The 20,816-nt window shown below is 42.6% G+C and overlaps 2 protein-coding genes across 3 annotated transcripts; one reads left to right on the top strand and one right to left on the bottom strand.

The window, feature by feature from the left end:
• Window positions 1–793: 793 nt before the first annotated feature.
• zic1 (zic family member 1 (odd-paired homolog, Drosophila)) lies at window positions 794–3,112 on the bottom strand. Its single transcript, XM_029529220.1, has 3 exons — window positions 2,152–3,112; window positions 1,478–1,641; window positions 794–991 (listed from the first exon to the last, which is right to left on the bottom strand). The coding sequence occupies exons 1-3, from the start codon at window positions 3,110–3,112 to the stop codon at window positions 794–796; spliced, it is 1,323 nt and encodes a 440-aa protein (XP_029385080.1).
• Window positions 3,113–6,969: 3,857 nt separating this feature from the next.
• zic4 (zic family member 4) lies at window positions 6,970–10,695 on the top strand. Of its 2 annotated transcripts, XM_029529230.1 has the most exons (3): window positions 6,970–7,396; window positions 7,505–8,125; window positions 10,256–10,695. In XM_029529230.1, exons 1-3 carry the CDS (start codon window positions 6,970–6,972, stop codon window positions 10,693–10,695), a joined length of 1,488 nt encoding a protein of 495 aa, XP_029385090.1. The 2 variants fall into 2 exon arrangements, with proteins under 2 accessions (XP_029385090.1, XP_029385089.1); XM_029529229.1 differs by having other exon boundaries at window positions 6,970–8,125.
• The last annotated feature ends 10,121 nt before the right edge of the window (window positions 10,696–20,816 follow it).

Genomic DNA, 20,816 nt, shown 5'->3' with positions numbered 1-20,816 from the left:
GCGGATAAATATGGAAAATTGAGCTACTTACATGTAATAATACTTCCTTTCAGACAAAGCAATTGACAGAGATTTTATATTTATCACGTACATAAACAGATTGACACGGAATTTCAGGCTTTCACTACACGATTTATCGACATGACATTAAATAACAACAATGATACTGTGCTACTCAAACTGGACCTTGGACGAAAATGTTGCACTGAATAGGCTACAAAAGCACATTAATACTAAGAGTCGGTTAGGTCGACGTGTAGACTGTAGTAATACTGAATAATTCACATTTGGTACACAACTATAACATTCTTTTCAATGAAGTCTATTCATCGCAATATTCTTAAAACCATCTCATTTCCATATATCTAGGGACCACATTTTCACAAATTCCCTTAAACTGTGATAGAACTATTTACAAAATAAAATATTACATTTTTTTTCCAACTTGATGAAATCCTTTATGTACAAAAATTCAGGCCTCTACCCGCAGATAGCATGCTTTTTCTGAGCAGTCTCTCAGTTAAAAATAAAGACTCAAAGAAATATTGAGGGGTGGGGGGGTAAACTTGGTGGCTGTCCTCGCCTCCTTTCAGTCCATGCATTCTCTTTCACTGACATTATGACAGCCTTTCATTGATCGTTTTTGGGCCTCCCGTGTTTTCTCAGTCCATGTTTCACTGGCTGACTTTATAAAGTCTTTGATCCCAAAGCAGTATTTTTTAAAATCCTGCAGTCTCTCTCTTTTTTTTTTCCTCTTTCTCTCTCTCTCTCTCTCTTTTTTTTTCAAAAATATTTACACGTACCATTCATTAAAATTTGACGACAGCGTGCTGTGGCTGGCTGTGTGGTGAACTGCTGAGGCTGCTGGTGATATGGAGCTGCTGCTCTGGTTCTCTGTGGACGGTGATACTATGGTGGGAGGTGTGGACGACTCGTACCCTGAACTGGCCGCTGGAGATGGCTGCGATCCTGGATTGGTGGATTCGTGGACCTGCAACAACGAGAGAAGGGGAGAGAGAAAGAAAGAGAGGGGGGGGGGTGTGAGAATCACTCTGTTGTGCCTTTTGGTTTTGTTATGGTGCAAATAAAAGACGTAAGAAACGCATCAACACAAACTAAAACTCTGTGTTGGACACGAACAAATTTTTTTCTTAACAAAGATCACCTAAAAACATGATTATTCTCATTAAGTTCTTAATCCAATTTGTCGGTTGGGAGAAAAGAAAGAATGAAAGTGTCAAGACAAATTAACTTATGCTTCCAGACTAGTCTGTTGTTATTGATATATTTTTTGTTTTCTTTTTTTTTTTTTTTTTTTTTAGACTGAATAAAAGCTGCAACCTCTAATAACATTACACAAAATTCCACGTGCACATACCAAACACAATAAAGACAGATGTTCATAATGTGGTTTAAACTGGTGAACACTGGAGAGGAAAATGACACTGTGAATAGAAGAGAAGCCATCGGGTTTTACCTTCATGTGTTTTCGGAGGGAGCTGGGATGTGTGTATGACTTGTCGCACATTTTGCAGAGATAGGGCTTGTCCGACGTGTGGACGTGCATGTGTTTCTTGCGGTCACTGCTGTTTGCAAATCTCCTGTCGCAGCCTTCGAATTCACACTTAAAAGGCTTCTCGCCTAAATAAAGAGACCCCCCCCAAAAAATTAAAACGTTTAACAGTGAGTAGGATTCAAAAGAATAATAATAAAACAACTGCCTATTACACGTTATTTTATTTAAAATGTTTCACGTGTCAAAATAAAAATTAACTAAATAAATAATGGCTAACTGTACTAAAAAAAAAAATGAGCATTTTACTTTTCAATTCGGCTTTTCGAAAAAAAAAAAGCCTTTATCTGCTTCCATTTAGGCTGTAAATGATTTTAACTAAAGCCACTCCAAATAATGAACAAATAGAGTTAATTAAAATGAAAAAGGCTTCACAAATAACACTTTTCACACAGAATAAGATGAATATAAAAAAGCCTGTGAAATATTTTCTGTTGACACCTGCACTAAATCACATGCCAGTGAAGAGACTCCAGCTGCCTAATAAATAATAAGCCGGATCGCATGCATATTTCGGATGGGATATTGTCAGCGTGGATTTTGGCAGGAAAAGAACGGCCAATCTGTGAGGATCTTACCGGTGTGAGTCCTTTTGTGAATTTTTAGATTTTCCGAGCGTGCAAATACTTTGCCACAGCCGGGGAACGGACAGGGAAAGGGCTTTTCTCCGGTGTGTACTCTGATATGATTTACAAGTTTGTATTTGGCTTTGAATGGCTTTCCTTCTCTGGAGCAGTCCTCCCAGAAACAGACGTGGTTGGTCTGCTCCGGTCCACCCACATGCTCCACCGTCAGATGGGTCACCAGCTCATGCATCGTGCTAAAAGTTTTGTTGCACGACTTTTTGGGGTTTGTCAGCTGCTCCGGCTCGATCCACTTGCAGATGAGCTCTTGTTTGATCGGCTGCCTCATGTAGCGAAAGAAGGCCCCTGCTCCGTGGTGCGCGGCCATATTCATGTTCATGGGGCCATAGCCGTGCAGCTGGGTCGAAGCATAGTGGTCGGACCGCGGGCTCGTAACGTGGCCGTACTGGTCGGCCCGTCCGTACATGTCCCCCGAGAAGCCCAGCCGCATCTGGCTGTTGACCACGTTGGAAGAGGCATGGCCGGCCGCTTGCTCGTGGAGCCCCGGGAAGAGCAGGTGGCCCGCCGCATCTGAGTGTCCATGTGGCCCTGCGAAACTTCCAGAGGCGAACAAACTGTGCTGCGCCCCGGTGGCGTCCCCGAAACCCCGATTTCTGAAGAGAAAGTCCCTGGTGGAGTTGAAAGCCGCCGTGGAGTAAGAGCCAACGTGGGTCGGGTGGTGATGGTGTCCCAGGGCGGCTGCTGCGTAGCCGGGCGCCTGGGAGGAAAATGCCGTCTGTCCGGAGCCGATGTCGTGGGAGCTGTGGTTTATTTTGAAGGCGCCCATCCCATCCGCGAACGGATTTATCCCCAACGCCACTTCTCTCTCTGTGACTTCGCCTGTTGAGTGATGCCGTGAGGAGCCGAAAGTAGTGACTCCTATGGTGGGATACTGCGGTCCTGCGTCCAAGAGCATCTTCAGTCTAGACTCGCCGAGACGACTGAGAGCAGAAATCAAAAAATCACGCACAGATATTCTTCCTCCCCCTCTCTCTCTCTATCTCTTGGACCTCACTCGACTGAGCAAACTCTCAAATCCACCGATTTTCTGTTTACTTTTTAAGACGCGAGGAGTTCCCCTATACCGCACATCCGATGCGCACGCAAAATCATGTATGCATGCAATATTGTCTTTTGCGGTTTATCTTCCTGTGGCGCAACTTTCACCTCCTCAGTCAGGCGGTGAGCTCTAGACTGATAGTCGCAATCATTCCTGCAGATAAATGAATTGAAAAGACAACACAGTCCAGCCCTGATGAATGGGAGAGGAGGGGGGTGGTCACGTGGCGGCGGAGCTGCGCGCTCATTGGCGGAGCACCTTTCCCCCCCAATAACATCCACTCACCAAATAACAATCCACGGTGCAGGGCCCACACTTCTATTGGCCTCTTTGCATCATCAATCCTAGATATTGTGAGATTGCTGACTGTGAATCTGGTTAAAAGGCTGAATAACAGCAAAACAAAAGTTGACAAACACGAGACAGAAATCGGCCTCGTAGAATGTCAGAGCAAGTTCTGCAGCCACACAGTGCACCGAGTTTACCAAGCATATCTACCTACCTACCTATCTATCTGCAGGTATGGCTGAAAGAGTCTTTTCTTGGGGAAGGGTTAGGGTTTAACGCTTATCATTATCTTCGAAGGAAATCTGCACAATGTTTTGTTGTCTGACTCTTTTACACCCCCCCAAAAAAAAAAAAAAAAAAAAGAACACAACGCATTTCAGCGTTTACTGAAGCTCACACCGTCCAAACATCTGTGCTTTAGATTTTCCACACCGCCATGGTCACCAGCTAACCCCCCGGTTCCAAATAAAAGGGGTTACCTTGACTATATGTGTAGGTCAGTATTTGACTTCGGTCCACTATGTTGCTTAATCCATCTATCACTATTTGGCCGTGCCTGTGTAACTTACTCGTTTTTGCAGGCCACTGATGCATGGCCTCAGTGTAAAACGTTGTGGGTTGTCGAAGTTATCAAGTGGGATTTGCGGCGCTCTCTGCAGGAACCTCCGGCTGCTAGAGTTCAAAGCCACATGCTCAGACGTGCCATGCGAACCATTAAAATATCATCTTGGCTACTAGTCTAGTTTCTACCAGACCTTCTCCAAGTCACTCTTGGGAGACTCAGGAAAGAGCGTAATTTCTGTAGTTCTCAACTTAACAACTAGACCCAAGTCTTGATCCGGCGTCTTTTTTTAGGTAGTCTACTACTCTACTTTACAAAATTTGGAGGGATCTGTCAACAGGTGGAAAACGGTAAGAATGACATGTCATTGAAAAAGCCAAGAGTCGGAATTGGGGTTGATAAAGTTGAGACTTGCAGCAACTGAGTCTAAGCTGGACAGTGCGCCAAGAAATAAGTTGTTGGAATGATTCATAACTTTACAAGAGAATTGAAAGTTTGTTTTATGCCCCCAAGTGACTGTTACATATTTAATTCCAGCGTGCAAAAGATGCGTCCTAATTAAAAGGCCAATAACCGTTTAGTGTCGTGAGCGTAATTTCTTGCAGTCATAACATAATGTAGAATTTAAAATGGCTACCAGGAGCTCTTTAGAATTTAGAGTGAAAGCAGCAAAGCCAAAGCACAACACACACACACACACACACACACACCACACACAGACACAAAAGTGAGTTTTATGAGACCTCTGCAATATTTAGCTTTTTTGGTTAGGAGGTTACAGTCCTCCTGCTCACTTGTCTCCAAGAGTAGAGTACATGCACAACTTGGACCAGAAATAGCACTTCAAAGTTTTGCATTACGCTGGCGCTGTGATGCCTCTGAAGGCTACAGCTGTGAGCCTCATGAACCCCATGTAAAGGCCATTTAATAAACAGCTTTCGGATCCGTCATGTCTCAAAATATTGACTCAATTTCTAACGTGCTGGATATTACACTGTCAGCAAAGATTTTGACAAGTCAATCCAGCGAAATGCCCAAGAAGAAAATACTTTTACAGCTTTTCTCTCAGAGAAAACCGTGAGATAAGTGACAGAGAGTCCTTTTATTCAGCATGGTGAGTGCACAACTGCAATGTATCTGAAAACGACACAACGAGTCATCCAAAAAACACGCGTTCATATTATGAGCAGCTGATTTTATCGAGGATTTATAAGGATTGTAAAACACTGACGAAACGACTGTGACAATAACTTAGGTTGTAGCTCTACAACCGCAGACACTTAGCAGTGGTCACCACTGTAAGGGACCTTCTGTGAGGTCACTTCACATTATTTATTTTATTTTTGTCTACAGCTACTACGAATGAAACGCCCAAACCAAAACGTTTAAAGCGTCAAGTGTCACACACAAGACAAAACTCAACTGACCTAAAGCAATAGTTATAATTATGGCAGTAATTTAAGGGCAAGACAAGAAAAATATTTTAAATTAGGTCGTTGTGACACACCAACCAATTATTTTAAATTTTGCCCATGCATGTTTATTCCAGAGACAGTGTCCCCCGTGCTGCAGACTATAGTTATAGTCCATAAACAGCAACGTCCCATTATCACTTAACATTTTAATGACAACTCGTCGGTTTTTTTTTTATTCAATTGTCCCGCTGATCTAGTGACAGTTTAAAAAGACAGGTTATGAAAAAAAAAAAAGACCAGCGAGTGTTGAATGGGTGATAAAACGGCGTCGGTGATATAATAATCCATAACTGTACCTCCTGAGCATTCAAACAATAGCAATGAATAGAATCGCTAGGATGAAGTTTGACTCTCTGTAGGATAAGATGGTAGCCGATACTTACAGCGCACACGTTTTATTTGCAACTTATGTCTGCAGCGGCACCACCTTCTGTGACCCTCATGTGCCGCCGTCCTGGGTCTAAAGCAAAATTACCCCGGATCATAACAACATGTCTCGTCCATTACATTTTTCTCCTCGGGACAATGGCCGCAGCTCTGCCTATTCACACTAACTACACAGCCGGATCCCAGCGAGCAGAGCACGGAGTCGACAGTGCAGTACGCGCCGAGGGGCGTAAACTGCTGGATATGTAAATATAGGTATTTATCGAAGCACTTATTAATGCTATATACTCCGGACTATTTTAAACTAGCACGTGGAGATTTCCTTTGCTTGAGTTGTCAAGTTTTTTCCGCTCATGTCGATCTACGGCGTGCCTAAAGTTGTGCGTAATTTGTGCGTAAAGTTATCCTTCATACGCCGCAGGGCAAAAAAAATGAAGATATCACTGCATTATTTATGATCCTTACAACTTTTATAGTGACAATATACATACTCTTACGAGGCAGTCTGTTTTGTAATCCCATAATCAAAGTGGGAAATTGCTGTTTCATAGCCGCGCAGCCTTTCTTCTCTGCTATAAAAGAAAGACGACTGTATATCTCGATCAACTTTTTCAGACTTTTATCGTACAATAACCTTTGCATAACAACTATTTTTCTCAAGCGTCGCCTGATGCACTGCGCATGCGCGCCGACTGCTTGCTGTCACTAAGACATTTTTCTTCACGTTGGAAACTGTCACTGGTGACGTCAATCACCGAGCTCTGACCAATTAGAGCGCAGGGTGATTGTTTAGCTCCACGGGCTGCTCGCCTACCATGAATCTCTATTCAGTATCAAAGCGTCCTGCTGCTGCCTCTCAACCGAATGGGATTCCATGTAGTCTGCAGATAGACTTAACTTTATAAAGTTATTTTTTTTTTATTTTTCATTGCGATTAAAATATATTTGTCATCATCATTATTATTTTGCCTGCTGTCAAGTTATTCTAAAATTAGGAAGTAATGAGCGTGGATGGATTGGGAAGCCCCGTGATGGACCCTACGTTTTCCAAACGGAACACGGCGCTGAGATTAGTTGACTTGGCAGGGGCTCACCACCATCACCATCATCACCACCATACCCCTCAGAGCGTGACAGGCTTCCCGGGGTTCAGCAGCCATCCACACTCAATGGCTCACTCGCACCCTGGGGAGATTACTGCGGAACCCCGCCTGGGGCCGAGTCCATTCGGGCCAGAACACATGGGGCACTCCGCGGCCCTCAAAATCAGCCCAGCCCATCATTATCCCCACCACCATCACCACCACCACAATCATCACATGGCAGGCCACAGTGAAGTGGTCTCCAGTCAAACGGGAGCTTTTGGCCCGGTTCAGGCGACATCGGTCCCCTATTCTATGTCTCACACGGCCCAGGCTTTATCCGCAGGTAGGGATTTCCTCATCCGGAGAGATCTGACAGCTCAAGCCATGCCAGTGCTGACTGACCAGACTGCTGGTTCAGCCTCTCACCACGGAATGTTTGTCTCAACAACAGGTAGCTATCCCGGACACTATGGTCATCACCCTGACGCTGGGAACCATACCCTCTTCTCCGGACTCCATCACGACCAGCCTTCAAGCGGATCACCGGGTGGCCAAGCGTTGAATGGACAAATAAGGTTAGGACTACCTGGAGAAATGTATGTTAGGTCTGATCACTTGAGTCAAGTGGCAAGCTCCAGGGCTGATCCGTTCTCCGCCTCGCCTTTGCATGGCTACGGTGGGCTGAATCTGAACATGAATCTGAGCGCTCACCACCACCACGGAGCCGGGGCTTTTTTCCGCTACATGAGGCAGCCGATAAAGCAAGAGCTGATTTGCAAGTGGCTGGAGCCGGAGCACTCGCCGAAGAAACTTTGCTCCAAAACTTACAGCACCATGCACGAACTCGTAACTCATGTGACGGTGGAGCACGTTGGAGGACCAGAGCAGGCGAATCATATATGTTTTTGGGAAGAGTGTCCGAGGGAAGGCAAACCTTTTAAAGCCAAGTACAAACTTGTAAATCACATTCGAGTGCACACCGGGGAGAAACCGTTTCCCTGCCCGTTCCCTGGCTGTGGAAAAGTGTTTGCGAGATCCGAGAATCTTAAGATTCACAAAAGGACGCACACAGGTCAGTGGTGAATATTCATGGAGGGGAATGTTGCCGAAATGTTCAGATTTGCAGTCAGTTTCAGTCGAAACTAAATTCATAAAGTCGCATGTTGAAATTCAGCTACAGGCTTTGCATCGTGACTAGATCGACGGGAGACGTTTTGCATAATTTTACACGCTATATGAATTTTGTTCATTTTATTTTCCTTTTGTCTTTGAGCAATTTAAATATATTCTGATGAGGCAGGGCGATTAATCAGTCTGTGCTGCTGACACATCAGGACGCAACAGCTATTGGCCACCTGTTTGTTGTGGGCTGCATCAGTGCTCGCAAGTTTCACAAAGGTTGGGTTTGGGGGATTATGGTACAGCTCACTCAGGCGTTTGACGGTTCAACCTCTTGTTTACACCACGGCACAAAGACTGAGGCCCACGTCAGGTCTTGTCCAAGCAGCTTAGTGCATGCCAGACATGACTGGCAGCAAAGCTGAGAGGTGCATCTTCACATACAGTAACTGATATGATGTGCTGATGGTGATGTCGTTATTTGACTTTTATCAGTTCACTTGTTGCACTTTATGCTCGGTGAAAGTCCATCGATTTTTATATGGAGTAGCAAAACTAAAGAGGATAAGAAGATGAAGAAGAAAGGCTGGATTCATTGAACGTTTTTATGCAGTGTGTGTGTGTGTGTGTGTTTTTATGTGCTGGAGTAGTCGTATTGGGTTGGTTGTGTAAAGAATGAACTGTTTGGCTGTGTGCATGGGGAAGTAAAAATCCTGCTTCTGGAATAATCAGCACTTTAGCCAAAGCAACAAGTTGACAAGTGCAGGCGGCTAAAATAATTTGCCAACAGGTTGGCAGAGCTGACTGCAGCTCTCCTGACTGACATGTGCACAATGCAGCTGGAATCAGCAACTGATTTAACTTAAAAAAACAAAAACAAAAACAAAAACATATAATGGCACAATATGGCTGCTCGTCTCTGTGACCCAGTGACGTGCCGTGGAGATGGAGAGGTGGGACAGGCCTCGAAATGTCGAGTCAGACTTGTAAATTAATACAATGGCTAGATTCCCTCTTTCGGTGGCTGCATGGCACTCCCCCTCTGCTCCGTTTCTGCACCCTATGTATTATTCATATAATTTGCTCACATTACCTAAGTACAAATCTGTTAAATTATTTCTGTGTGTTGACTCCCAAGGGGCCTGGTCTTTGGTATCATGTTTAAAACCTATCCGAAAGTGTGGTTATGACTGGGGCTGCCCCTGGGGTCTGTTCCTCGACGGTTTCTTGTACTACACTAATATCCTTGATTGGCTCTCTCAACCCAACAGCTGAAGGTCAAATTGATATTCAACCCGCAAGTGTAATTAGACAGAGGCAATTACATATTCTCAAAAGCTTTAATCGGAGGAGAAAAATCAGCAGTGGATGATTTCCGTGTAATTTATTCAGATTGTCTTTTTTTTTCTTGCCTTGTCATAATCAGGTAGAAATACTCGTTATTAAGACGCAAAATTAGAGCCAGTCCATAACCATTTACTGGATTTAAATAGCAGACAGACTGCGTTAGCACACAGTAGGTGAAGCCAGGCTGTGGCAAAACTTTCATTTATCATTATTTTCAGTTGGTTTTAGGCCTGCTATGTCTGTGCCCATAGCTTGTCTGTTTTGACGTATGTCTTGGTGCATGCAGGCGCCAGGTATAGCCCCAGGACAGTGGGGGGTTCAGCCCCCCTGGTTGCACCAGACTGAGACTCATGTCAAGCTTTAAAAAAAAAGTGCAACCACAGTCGGGGAATAGAAGTGTGTTTAATGTAAACACATAACACACATTTTCCAAAACTATAACATTTGAAAACGAACCCCATAAACGAATGAAAGTTGGCTTGATGGTGCATTTTTTATGTTTTGATTGAATTATTTTTATTTTTTAAGTTTTCGTTTTTGGAGGCAGTTACTTGTTGCTCAGTTTATTTTAAGCACCTGCATGGTCATAAAGTCAGCTCGCCCACTTTGTTGGTGTGTTTAAACATCACACATTCGTCTCAAACAGATGACGCTGCGTGATGATCGTCAGACTCACCGTGATTAAATCTTCGCTTTATTGATTTATGTGTCACTGTGTCACCACCTCTGTTAACAGGTGAGAAGCCCTTCAAATGTGAGTTTGACGGCTGCGACAGACGCTTCGCCAACAGCAGCGACCGGAAGAAGCACTCCCACGTCCACACCAGCGACAAGCCCTACAACTGCAAAGTGCGAGGCTGCGACAAGTCCTACACGCACCCCAGCTCCCTGAGGAAACACATGAAGGTGCACTGCAAGTCCCCCCCGCCCAGCTCAGGCTACGAGTCGTCCACCCCGTCCCTGGTGTCCCCCTCCTCAGACTTGGGCCGGGAGCCAGGGGGCTCCTCGGTGCTGTCGGAGCCGGTGGGAGCTTCCCAGCCGGCGAATTTAAGTGAATGGTACGTGTGCCACAGTTCAGGTGCCAGCGGCGCGCAAACACCACCCAGCGGCCCCTCCACACCCGACCACACAGAAGAGCCACCATACAGACACCCAGAGCCCAGGGACGCGTTTTAACCCAATTGGACTGAAGTGACAGAAAAAAACAAAAAAAAAAAAAAAAAAAAAAAAAAAAAAAAAAAAATCCAAAAGCCCAACTATTAGGAGTGGTTTGGCTTCGGTGCCTCCTGTATGCCTGTGAAGGCCCACTGGTCTCCACTTATATTTGGACGAGCCACCAAACAGACACCCAGAGCCAAGAGACGCGTTTCAACCACATTGGAAGGAAAATGTGCTAAGCTTAAAGACGTGTTAACTTCAAGGCACAACAAAAGAATATATTTTCAAACCTCAGCTATTCAAAACGGTTGGCTCGGTGCCTGCACGCCCTGACGGCCCACTGGTCCACTTGTGGACACACTCTTGTAAATCCGTTAGATAATGTAGTACATTATTGTAGGCTAGGCATGTTGGTGTAAAATTATTTTGTAAATTCCAGTTTTGACTTCAATATGTTTTTATTTATTTTTCAACCTGATATTGAAGGATTTTTGTATTATCGAACCAAAGTGCATGTTTCAATTGGGGCAAAAATGTACATTTGTAAATTTTGTAAGTTTCGATGTGTTGATGTTGATAGTTTTGGAGAGATCTGTCTCGAAGCAGGTTCTTGCTTAAAACTGCGGTTATTTGTACAAAACATTTTATGTTTACAGCATTTTCCCCCCATTTGTGCAGAGGGTGAACAACTGAACTGTTTCATACGCCTGCAGTATTTGTTATAAACCGTGAAATTCTCAATGTTTTATCAAAGTGGGCATTTTGTGATTTTGTATCATTGTCGTCAGTTTTTTTTCCTTTTAAATATTTGAAATCGAGCAGCACTCAAAATGCGTACCGAACTGCCTTGTAATTTGTGAGTATTTTGAATAAATCTTGTATGACAAAATTGAAAACGCTACTGAGCCAGTGGTGTTATGGCATTTAAGTATAGTAAAATAACTACTTTAATTTTGGAAATATGTTTCTTAATTCTTATTTTATGTCACTTAAAATATTTTTCAAAAATAATATGGCCATAAGATTACAAAACAAACAAACAAACAAAAAAACAACACAACAACCCCGCCCCCCCAAAAAAACTGTTGCTTTTACACACTGAAGGCCACTAAAAATATATACAAGTCTACTTTTCAGGTGCACATAAAACAGCCAAAATTCAGAGAGATAAAACTTAATGGAAGGCCCTTTACATAACATTTAGAGGTTGTATTTCCTGAAAAGGTTTCCTGGTATATAAAAAAGAAGAATAACTAGAAGAAGACAAAAAGGAAAGAGTGGACTTGAATTGTGCTCCACTTGTGTTAAGTCTTACTTTCTCAGCTGAGCTGTGGTTCGATGCCGACGTGGGCAGAGTTTGATGAAAGGCTACAATATTCTGATCCAGACTTCAAAGAGCATTTCGTACAAAGAGCCATTTTTTCACGACGGTGAATCCTCATGGTGAATTAAGATTTCTATAGCAATAGCCAAGTCAAACTCAAATGATATGGGGCCAAGTCCGTGGACTCAAAAGCCTGCTCTAAAGAATGTAATATTTGCTTCCCATGGGGTCGGAAACGGTAATCTATGTCCTTTATAATGCAGACTGGGGCAGTATAAAGAAGAAAAATATATTCTTTTGCTCTGGGCCTACTTTACGACAATCAAAGGAGAAGCCGCTCAAACGCAGTTGTCCCACACCATAATAGACTTGCACTGCAAGAGGAGCGAGCTGTTCAATGGGTAAATTTACCCAGAATCATATTTTAGTCTCTATACATGAGATATACAAAAGTATAAGAGCTGGGCTGCCTGGAATGATAAGTGGCTATTTCTCAAAAAAAAAAAAAAAAAAAAGGCGTCCAAATTAATTATTTCCGTTTTAAACAGGAATGTGTATTTAAATATATAAATGTACCTGTATGTTTAAAAATGAAGTTTTACATAAAAAAAAGTGAGAAAACGGAATGAAAAGATTACAGAGCTCTGTTGTTCGGGGGAAAGTTTTGGGTTCAATTTTGCTCAGGTCTGAACTGAGGAAGAAGTGGTTAGAAACGACGCTGCAGCTCCTCTGATATGTTTCTATGACAGTTTGCTCTGTAAAAGAGGCAAAGAATAAACACTGAAGCAGTCAAACAGAAGAAGAAGATGATGCCTCTTTTGGCACCAGCTCTTGTGCGCAGAGGAAGAAAAAGAAAGGAAGGAAGAAAAAAAAACATAACAAGATAGTTGGATCTCAATTGAAAGTGGGAGCCTTTGAAGTGGATGTTAATATCAGAGGGATTCTTCTAGGTCGTCTGAACAACGTTGATGACACGGAAAGCCTTTTGTCACCGATTTGTTGGGCTCCTCTCTATTGGGCCGTCTAAAGCTTTTAGTTCCAGTCGTCAAAATGGACAAGACCTCACTGAGTCGCGTAAAAACATTTTCCATTCAGCGCTGAACGTGAAGGCGAAGCAACATCTAAAATCTTGTTTGGTAGGGAAAGAAAAGAGAGGGGGAGAAAGTTAAAACATAAGGTCCGTGCGTCAATTAGTAATGGCACACTGCGTGTCTTAGAGGATTTCTGAATTTGATCTTTACTGCAGACAGAGATCAAAGAAAAAACATGGCCTTGGATTCATTTGGAGGCCACAAAGAAAACTAAAATTATGCACCAGCGCTACAGAACTGTGCACGTCTGCTCTGGAGCAGTTCAGCGACCTTTACGCCTAATAATTTATGGCTTTGACCAAAATCTAAACATCCTGTCCTCAGTCAGAAAATTGAGCTGCTACAAGAAGAGCTGGAAGAGTTTGGTTGGATCCAGAGACTGCATAAAGTTGAACCACAGCAGAGATAAAACAAGATGACTGTTTGCTTCATTGCAAAAGTGAAATCCCGGCGTGCAGACACTGGATACCACAGACAGTCAGAACTGGAACAGAGGAGCTTTTAACAACTGATCCCGTTGGGTTCACTCATCGGGGCTTCCCACCTTCAGCTGAGTGACAACCTCTGATCTGATATCAGCAATGGGGTCAAGAATCAAGAGCAGGTGTGTGTGTGTGTGTGTGTGTGTGTGTGTGTGAAAGAGAGAGAGAGACGGAGAGAAAGAGAGAGGGAGGGAGAGAGGAGTGTGAGAGTGCTTCCACTTGAGCAGCAGTACTGCACGGATGCCAGTCCACTCCAAGAAACAAAACAGGAAACTGATGGCTGCATTGCAGTTTCACAGGAAATACATAACCGCATTAATTATAGAATAGCGGGCTATAAAAACCGAAAAGAAAAGGGGAGGTTTTAAACTGCCAACGCGCTGCAAAAAAGAAAAAGAAAAGAAGAAAATGAATCCGTTTCATTTCTTGCTCGGCCCTCTCGCCATCACTGCCGCATCCTAAGACTCATTTGAGTGTGAAATATCATATAATGGAGGCGGTAATCCTACTTCCGGAAACTGTCCGGCATTATTGAACAAAGCCTTTTATTAGGGGGATTAGCAGTCTGGAGTAAAAGCCTCGCTCCCCCCCCCCATCACCCCCCTCCCTGCCTCCACACACACACACACACACACCTCCACCCCTTTTCCTTCACCACGTCCACCCCACGTTCCAACACCACCGTCAGCACCTCCAGCACCGACCAGGTCATAATTATCAGCAATGAATTGGCCGAAATTGGCATGGAAGATGGAGAGACAGGTGCAATAGAGCCACCAGAAAGTGACAGGACAGGCGGGACAGGGCTTTTATAATGCAGCTGAAGTCGACCAAAAAAAAAAAAAAAAGAAAAACATATATATAAATAAAATTTATTGTCTTCGATAAATAAACACATTTACATATAACTTAAACACACTTCCTTGCTTTCCCCAATTAAATGTTACTCTTCCTGTTTTCTTTTCCTCATTACATTTTATTTCTTATACTTTGATCGAGTCTGCAGAAGTGAGGTCAAATGGCAAACTACGCACAACCACAAGTTTACTGCAACCATAAAGCTTGTCGTGAATATTGAATATTTTATTCTGATAATGTCCTCGGTTAGTTTCCGAGGGGGCTTTACAATATCACGTGGCTGTGATGTATAGGCTACCACGAGCTTCCGTCGTAAAGATTTATGACAGCCTTTAAAGCCAAATTAACTGTATTCCGCATGTAAAAAAGGTGCACAGGCAGAGTTGAAGCGGGTTTAATGCTACACCCCGGCGGTGGCTTTTGTATATAGCAGGCAAAGCGCACATAAGTCACTATCCTGGAACTTGGAAAAACCTTTCTAGACCATCGCAGACCCCCCCCCCCCCCCCCCCCCCCCCCACCCCACGTCCAGGCTCTGGGATTACCGTCACCCACAGATTTCAGGAAACTAAGTTATTTTACTTTCATAGATGATCGGGCTCCCTCCAATGCGAATCAGCCCCCTAGCAGCCTATAGGCCCGAACACGGATTTCTAACAATCTCCACATTATATGGCGGAATGTGCCACATACTTCACACCTGCACTCTGAATAGCAGCTCTCTTTCAGAGTATGATACGCCTGTTGGCCCTGGTCTCAATGCAGCTGCATGAGAGAATCAGCGAGCCGCTTATTTTGTCTCTTTTGATCTGAGATCTCCTTCTTTCAGATGAGGGCTGTGCAGCGAGCGAGAGCTGTGATGACTTCTTTTCTTCGCGCAAGTCACTTCATACATGCAGAGGAACTTGTTGCTGCAACTTCAGCGAGCATATAGATCTAAATATTGTTGGAGTCTTTTCAGAAATAGAGTGTGGATGTGCGTGTGAAGAGGGAGAAAAATACGGGGTAATTATATTTTTGGTTTTGTTTTTGTTTTGTTTTTTTCCACAGGAGCAATAATAAAAACAGTGAACTCAAGGCGCACAACTGCTCTGATACACTTCCTGCTCTTTTTTTTTTTGGCAGAGTGAGAGAACGACTGACAGTTTTAAAAACGATTTCTCGAAATAAATCAATCAAACAAACAAAAACAAGAAACTAAAAATATATTCCTGTAATTTCAAAGATCACATGACGGTAAATACTGGGGGTGAGTCCTGCACAGTGTCCCCCCAGATTCATGAAAGTGGGCCATGCAGAAGGAATTATTCTGAATGTGAGGACTTGCCTTTTAGCGATTAAGTTTATCTGACTTGATTTATCACAACTTACATCTTTTGCTGACCTCTGTGAACTGGCACAAGAAGTCACACTGAACTGCCATGTGAGGATCCGTAGAAGAAGAAGATTTTTTTTTATAATAATAATAATAATAATAATAATAATAATAATAATAATAATAATAATAATAATAGCTGCTCTAAACAGAGTTGTAAAGGTTCCACAGGCCTGAGCTCCAAAGTTCCCAGGCCAGCACCAAACAAAACGAGCCCAGTTTAAAGGTGCAGATTTTGACTGCTGCCGAAATGAAAATAAAATAACATTTTTTTCTGCTCTGCACTGGAAGTGGTTCACAAACAAGGAAATGGACCGTTATAGGACAAAAAAACTCCTACTGATTTAGCCAGAGCCATAATGGCAAAAGTGCGTTTATACACTCGGAAAAAAGCGACAGTATATCATCATATATCAAAATAACACAGAGTGGTAGAAGATGCAAATGCTGCCAGTATTATGAATCATTGGTTTATCTGCACTATTTCACACGTCAGATGGGAAATGTGTTCCAAAGAGACAGCAAATGCACAGTTTGAGAAGAAACATAATGCATGTGATCAGAAGACTTTGGGTCATTTCGCCATCTCCCGCAGGAAAGACATTATGCCTCTCATATTTACATACTCTTTAATATTTGTCAAACATTCATAAATTACAAACTAATGAAATGTTCGACGGTCCTTGGAGATCAGGCTAATGAAGACATAGACTTTTGCTTTTGACACATCTTTGTTAGGTTTAATACCATTCTCTCTATCACGCTCTATTAACTATTATTATACTTATGTCAGGCCACCGCTGACACGTTACGACATCAGGATCACCTGCTGGAGGTGGGCACGCCATGGGATATAAATGGCCTCCATCCATAATGCCAGTAGCCTGGATAAAAGTATGCCATTTTAGTCAGTTGAATAAAATTGTGCAAAGGTTTCCAGCAAGATTAGACTGCACAAAATAAAGTTTGTATGTATATATTTTTAAAGGCCAAGTTAGACAGAGAAAATAAAAAACAAATAGTTCCACTGGGATTGTCCTCCACTTCCTTTTAGACAAAACACACTCAACACTGTAATGCATGATTTGTAAAAATTGATGGATATTTTTTGCAGTGGACGCAGCTTGTGTGACCATTACAACGTCAAGAGGCACTTACAGGACTGAACCTGTGAAATGAAGAAAGAGAGAAAGAGGAAGAGGAGGAGGAAGAAGGGACGGTGGTGGTGGTGGTGGTGGTGGGGGGGGGGTGTTAATTATGGAACAGTGTCGCCAGTGCAGAGTTAATTTCCACTCAGGCTAATCATTTATTTATTCGTTCAAATTATTATTTTTTTTAATCTGCCTTTGACTCAACCTCTGCTATCCCTGCACATCCCAACACACTAAAACCTGCATAGATGAAAACTGCATCCACCAACTGGAAATACTTTTAAATTCAATGAATGGGAGGTATTGTCACTGCAACAATATAGATCCTTGGAGACGTGATTATTTGACAGGGCAAATCCCCAGTGTGTCAAGGTTGTCATATTCCCCTCAATGTCCAATGCAAATACCGCGGCATAATCAGATGCAGCAGCATGACGCGTTTATTACTTTGTCAGTCATTTTGATGGGACAGTATTGAAACAAAACGAGCCCACGTCCGGTAATAGAATTAAAGAAAAAACCCTTTCAGCGGCAGCTTGACGTGTAAACCATATGTAGACTAAAGTCACTCTGAGAGAGGTCAGCGGGTCTTTACATGTCCGTGAACACATCATCCAATAGCAATATTAACGACAAAAATAATAAAAAATAATAAGACTTTTTTTTTTAATTCCTCAGGGTATCAAAGTAGGAAAGTCTTATTTTGGAGAATTTTAAACAAGAATTAAAAGCACTTGATTCTGTCCAAAGAAACACAAAACAGGACTTATTATTATTGTTATTATTATTATTATTATTCGTATTTCAGTGCAAAGGACGCCATGCGTGGCTTATCCTCCTTGTCCACGAGTTAATTCATCAAAAGAAAAAGTTTCAATAAGATTTTTTTTTTTGGTCTTGGTTTCAATAATAAGTCCACCACTGCGACATTCTTTGAGCTTAGGCTATCTTCATAATACAGATTTGTGTAGCCTAGGAAACTGCTCACACCAGTGCAGAAGCAAAGCTCAGAGGATTTTTTGCCCATTTATTTCTCCAAATTCACCATTAGGGCTGGATAAAAAAAGACCACAGCTGGGCCAATTTTTTACCTCTTATTTTAAGGAATATCCAACCTAAAATAAGCCCAGCCAGTGCAGAAAGGTGCAGTGAAGGTAAGTGAAATTTCCCCTCAGGTTTTTTGCAGTCTATAAGCTAATAGTTGGCGTGAATGATATGTGAAGAGTGTGTTAAGAGCTGTCAGGAAATCAACCTCTGGGTCCTTACCCGAAGTTAAGGCTGTCTAATTTCTAGGCATAATTAACTTTATGCTCAGAATCAATTGTTTCCTGTACACAGCCAGGGTCCAGGACTGCAAGCAGTGAGAGGCCTATTTGAGCATGTGAGAAAGCAGGAAGCAGCCCTACCTGCCACTCATTAAGCCCACAAAAACTCAATACAAAAAGGGGGGAAGGAGGATTAGACCTGCTCGTTATACCTGCCGCGCAATTAACACTACTTATTCTTCTAATCCCTCTGTTCTAGAAATAATTGGACTTGCGGTAATAATACAAAAAACACGCACGGACAAATACCTAAATTGTAGAAAACGCGCATTTTATTCAGTTAAAACAGTTAAAACATCGATAATAATGATAATCTGTTATTATTTCGGCTATGAGGAACTCACTCGGAATATGCCTGTCTTCTCTGTGTTGGTGAGAGGGGGAGGCGGGTGTTTGAGTGTGTGTTGGTGGGGTTGCTCTTAAGGAGCCCAAAGAATCTGCTGCTGATTTGTGGAGAATGCTCTTCCTCTCTCTCTCTCTCTTTTTTTTCATGTTGATCAGGTAGAAGAATCAGCATCTTCCTCCTCCTCTGCAGCGTCAGGCGGGTAATCGCATCCCCTTTAAAAAAAAAAAAAACAAAAAACGGAGGTAGCTGCAACTCTTTGTCCCCGTTGTGTTGTAGGTGAATCGGAGCACACTTGAACTGAAAGAGGACTTGACCTTTGCCTTTATGTTTTCCCCCCAATGTTTGTCTAAATCACAATTGTCTTTTGTGAGCGGACATGCGCTGCCGCGACACGTCCCATTGAGCGGATGGATGTTCGCAGTCAGACGGAGTGACGCGGACGCGGCTTATAGGTGTTTATCCACATTTCTTTTTCTGTGATCTGGTCACAAGTTTGACAAAAAGCACTGACATAGAACAATAAAACGAGGAGAGGCGGCATGAGAAAAGATCGATAGAATAAACTTAGACTTGTTTCTATAGGTGATGAATTTCTCGCTTCTTTGCGCAGTAAACAGTTTAACACGCATTCATGGACCCCTGTGAAGCTCCTAGACGCCTGTGCTTAATATTGCAGGAGGGATAAACTTGTTACCATTCATGTCACCGCATAGGTCTACCTGCATCTCTGCTGGATGGACATACGGGTCAGTGGAGCTCTCGGAGGTGGGATTCCTCCAGGTTTCTGTCAGTGTTCCCTCATTAGTTGGCTGTCAACAAACACTGGCCCACATACATGAATATGTTCTGCTAATTTATACAGAGCTGGCTAATCCATTGAGATAACCACGTGGTCAACTATTCACAATAATGTCATTGAAATGCGTTAAAAATCCGGAAATGTATTATTTTTGTGGTTGTTTCCCTTTAAATAACATAATTATGACTCATCTGCACTACAGGAGACGACTTCATTTCTCACAGCTTAATGTGAAAATTAAAGTGAAATTATACACAACAAAATATAACAAATTTAGAGATGATAAAAAAACATCAATCTATATTGAACATTTTTCAAGAATCTAACTTTGCTACAATTCACTCTGAATGCGAAAATTGCGGACGTAAATTTGTTCCGTAAATCAGCATTTTTCCGTCCGCTGGATAAATAAAAGTATAAAACATTTAATGTGTTTTTATTTTTTATTTATTTATGAATGCAAAAACCACATATTTTCCACTGACCAAAAACATCCATAACTTGGATTTGTTTGCTCCGTCCTAAATCTGTGCAGTGTGTTTTGATTTTCCGTGCAGTGACTCAACACCACACCGTGATTAAACCGTGATCGAGAAATATGGGTCAAGTTGATAGCGCCAACATTTCAATAAATCAAACAAAAAACGAGAACTGCGCTGTGTGTTAGATACTAAAAGGAGTTTATTTTGACGAATACAGCTCCTCAGAAACATCCACCCACGAACAGCATGGTGGGTCTGAGCCGCCTTCCAACAGGCTTTTGACACGTTGTAACACTCTACTTGTCAGTTTTCACAGTATCTTTATTTCTACGCGGAGCCTCGTTGCAGCGACTCTCAGCACTCAGTAAACTGCGGGAAAGTTGCTTGGGAGCGATAGAAATACTGACGGAGCCAGTAAACGGCTGCTGTTTATGACAGGAGGGACGTGGCGGCGTCGCTTTCAGCCTATAGGGGACCAGGAATGTGTTCATTTATCATTAGTGGCAGTGTGTGAGATGACAGGAGGAACAGAGACAGCAGAAGCGCCTTTCTTCATCATAAAGCTTCATCAAATGACTCTATATATGATGATAATTACACTGCTGGGTGTTGGGGGGTGCTGCCATCTTTACTGCCAGCTTTTTTTTTTTTTTTTTTTGGGGGGGGGGGGGGTTGTTTTACTCATACATGCATATATTTACATAATAGAAATACACTAATATTCCAGTACACTTCATGCTTATTTGGATTTTAGGGACTGAAGAAAAATTGTGCCGGGCCACAAGGATGAGCTTCATTCAACTTTTGGTTGTCAGTTGGATCGGCAGGGATTGACATGCAAAAGGTCGTTTTCTTAATTCATGTGGCATGAAATTTACATTTGAGCTATATTAAATGTGCTTTGGA

The sequence above is a fragment of the Echeneis naucrates genome, chromosome 20, assembly GCF_900963305.1.
Source record: "Echeneis naucrates chromosome 20, fEcheNa1.1, whole genome shotgun sequence".
In the NCBI taxonomy this organism is placed as follows: Eukaryota; Metazoa; Chordata; class Actinopteri; order Carangiformes; family Echeneidae; genus Echeneis; species Echeneis naucrates.
This window is presented reverse-complemented; position numbering and strand designations above follow the sequence as displayed.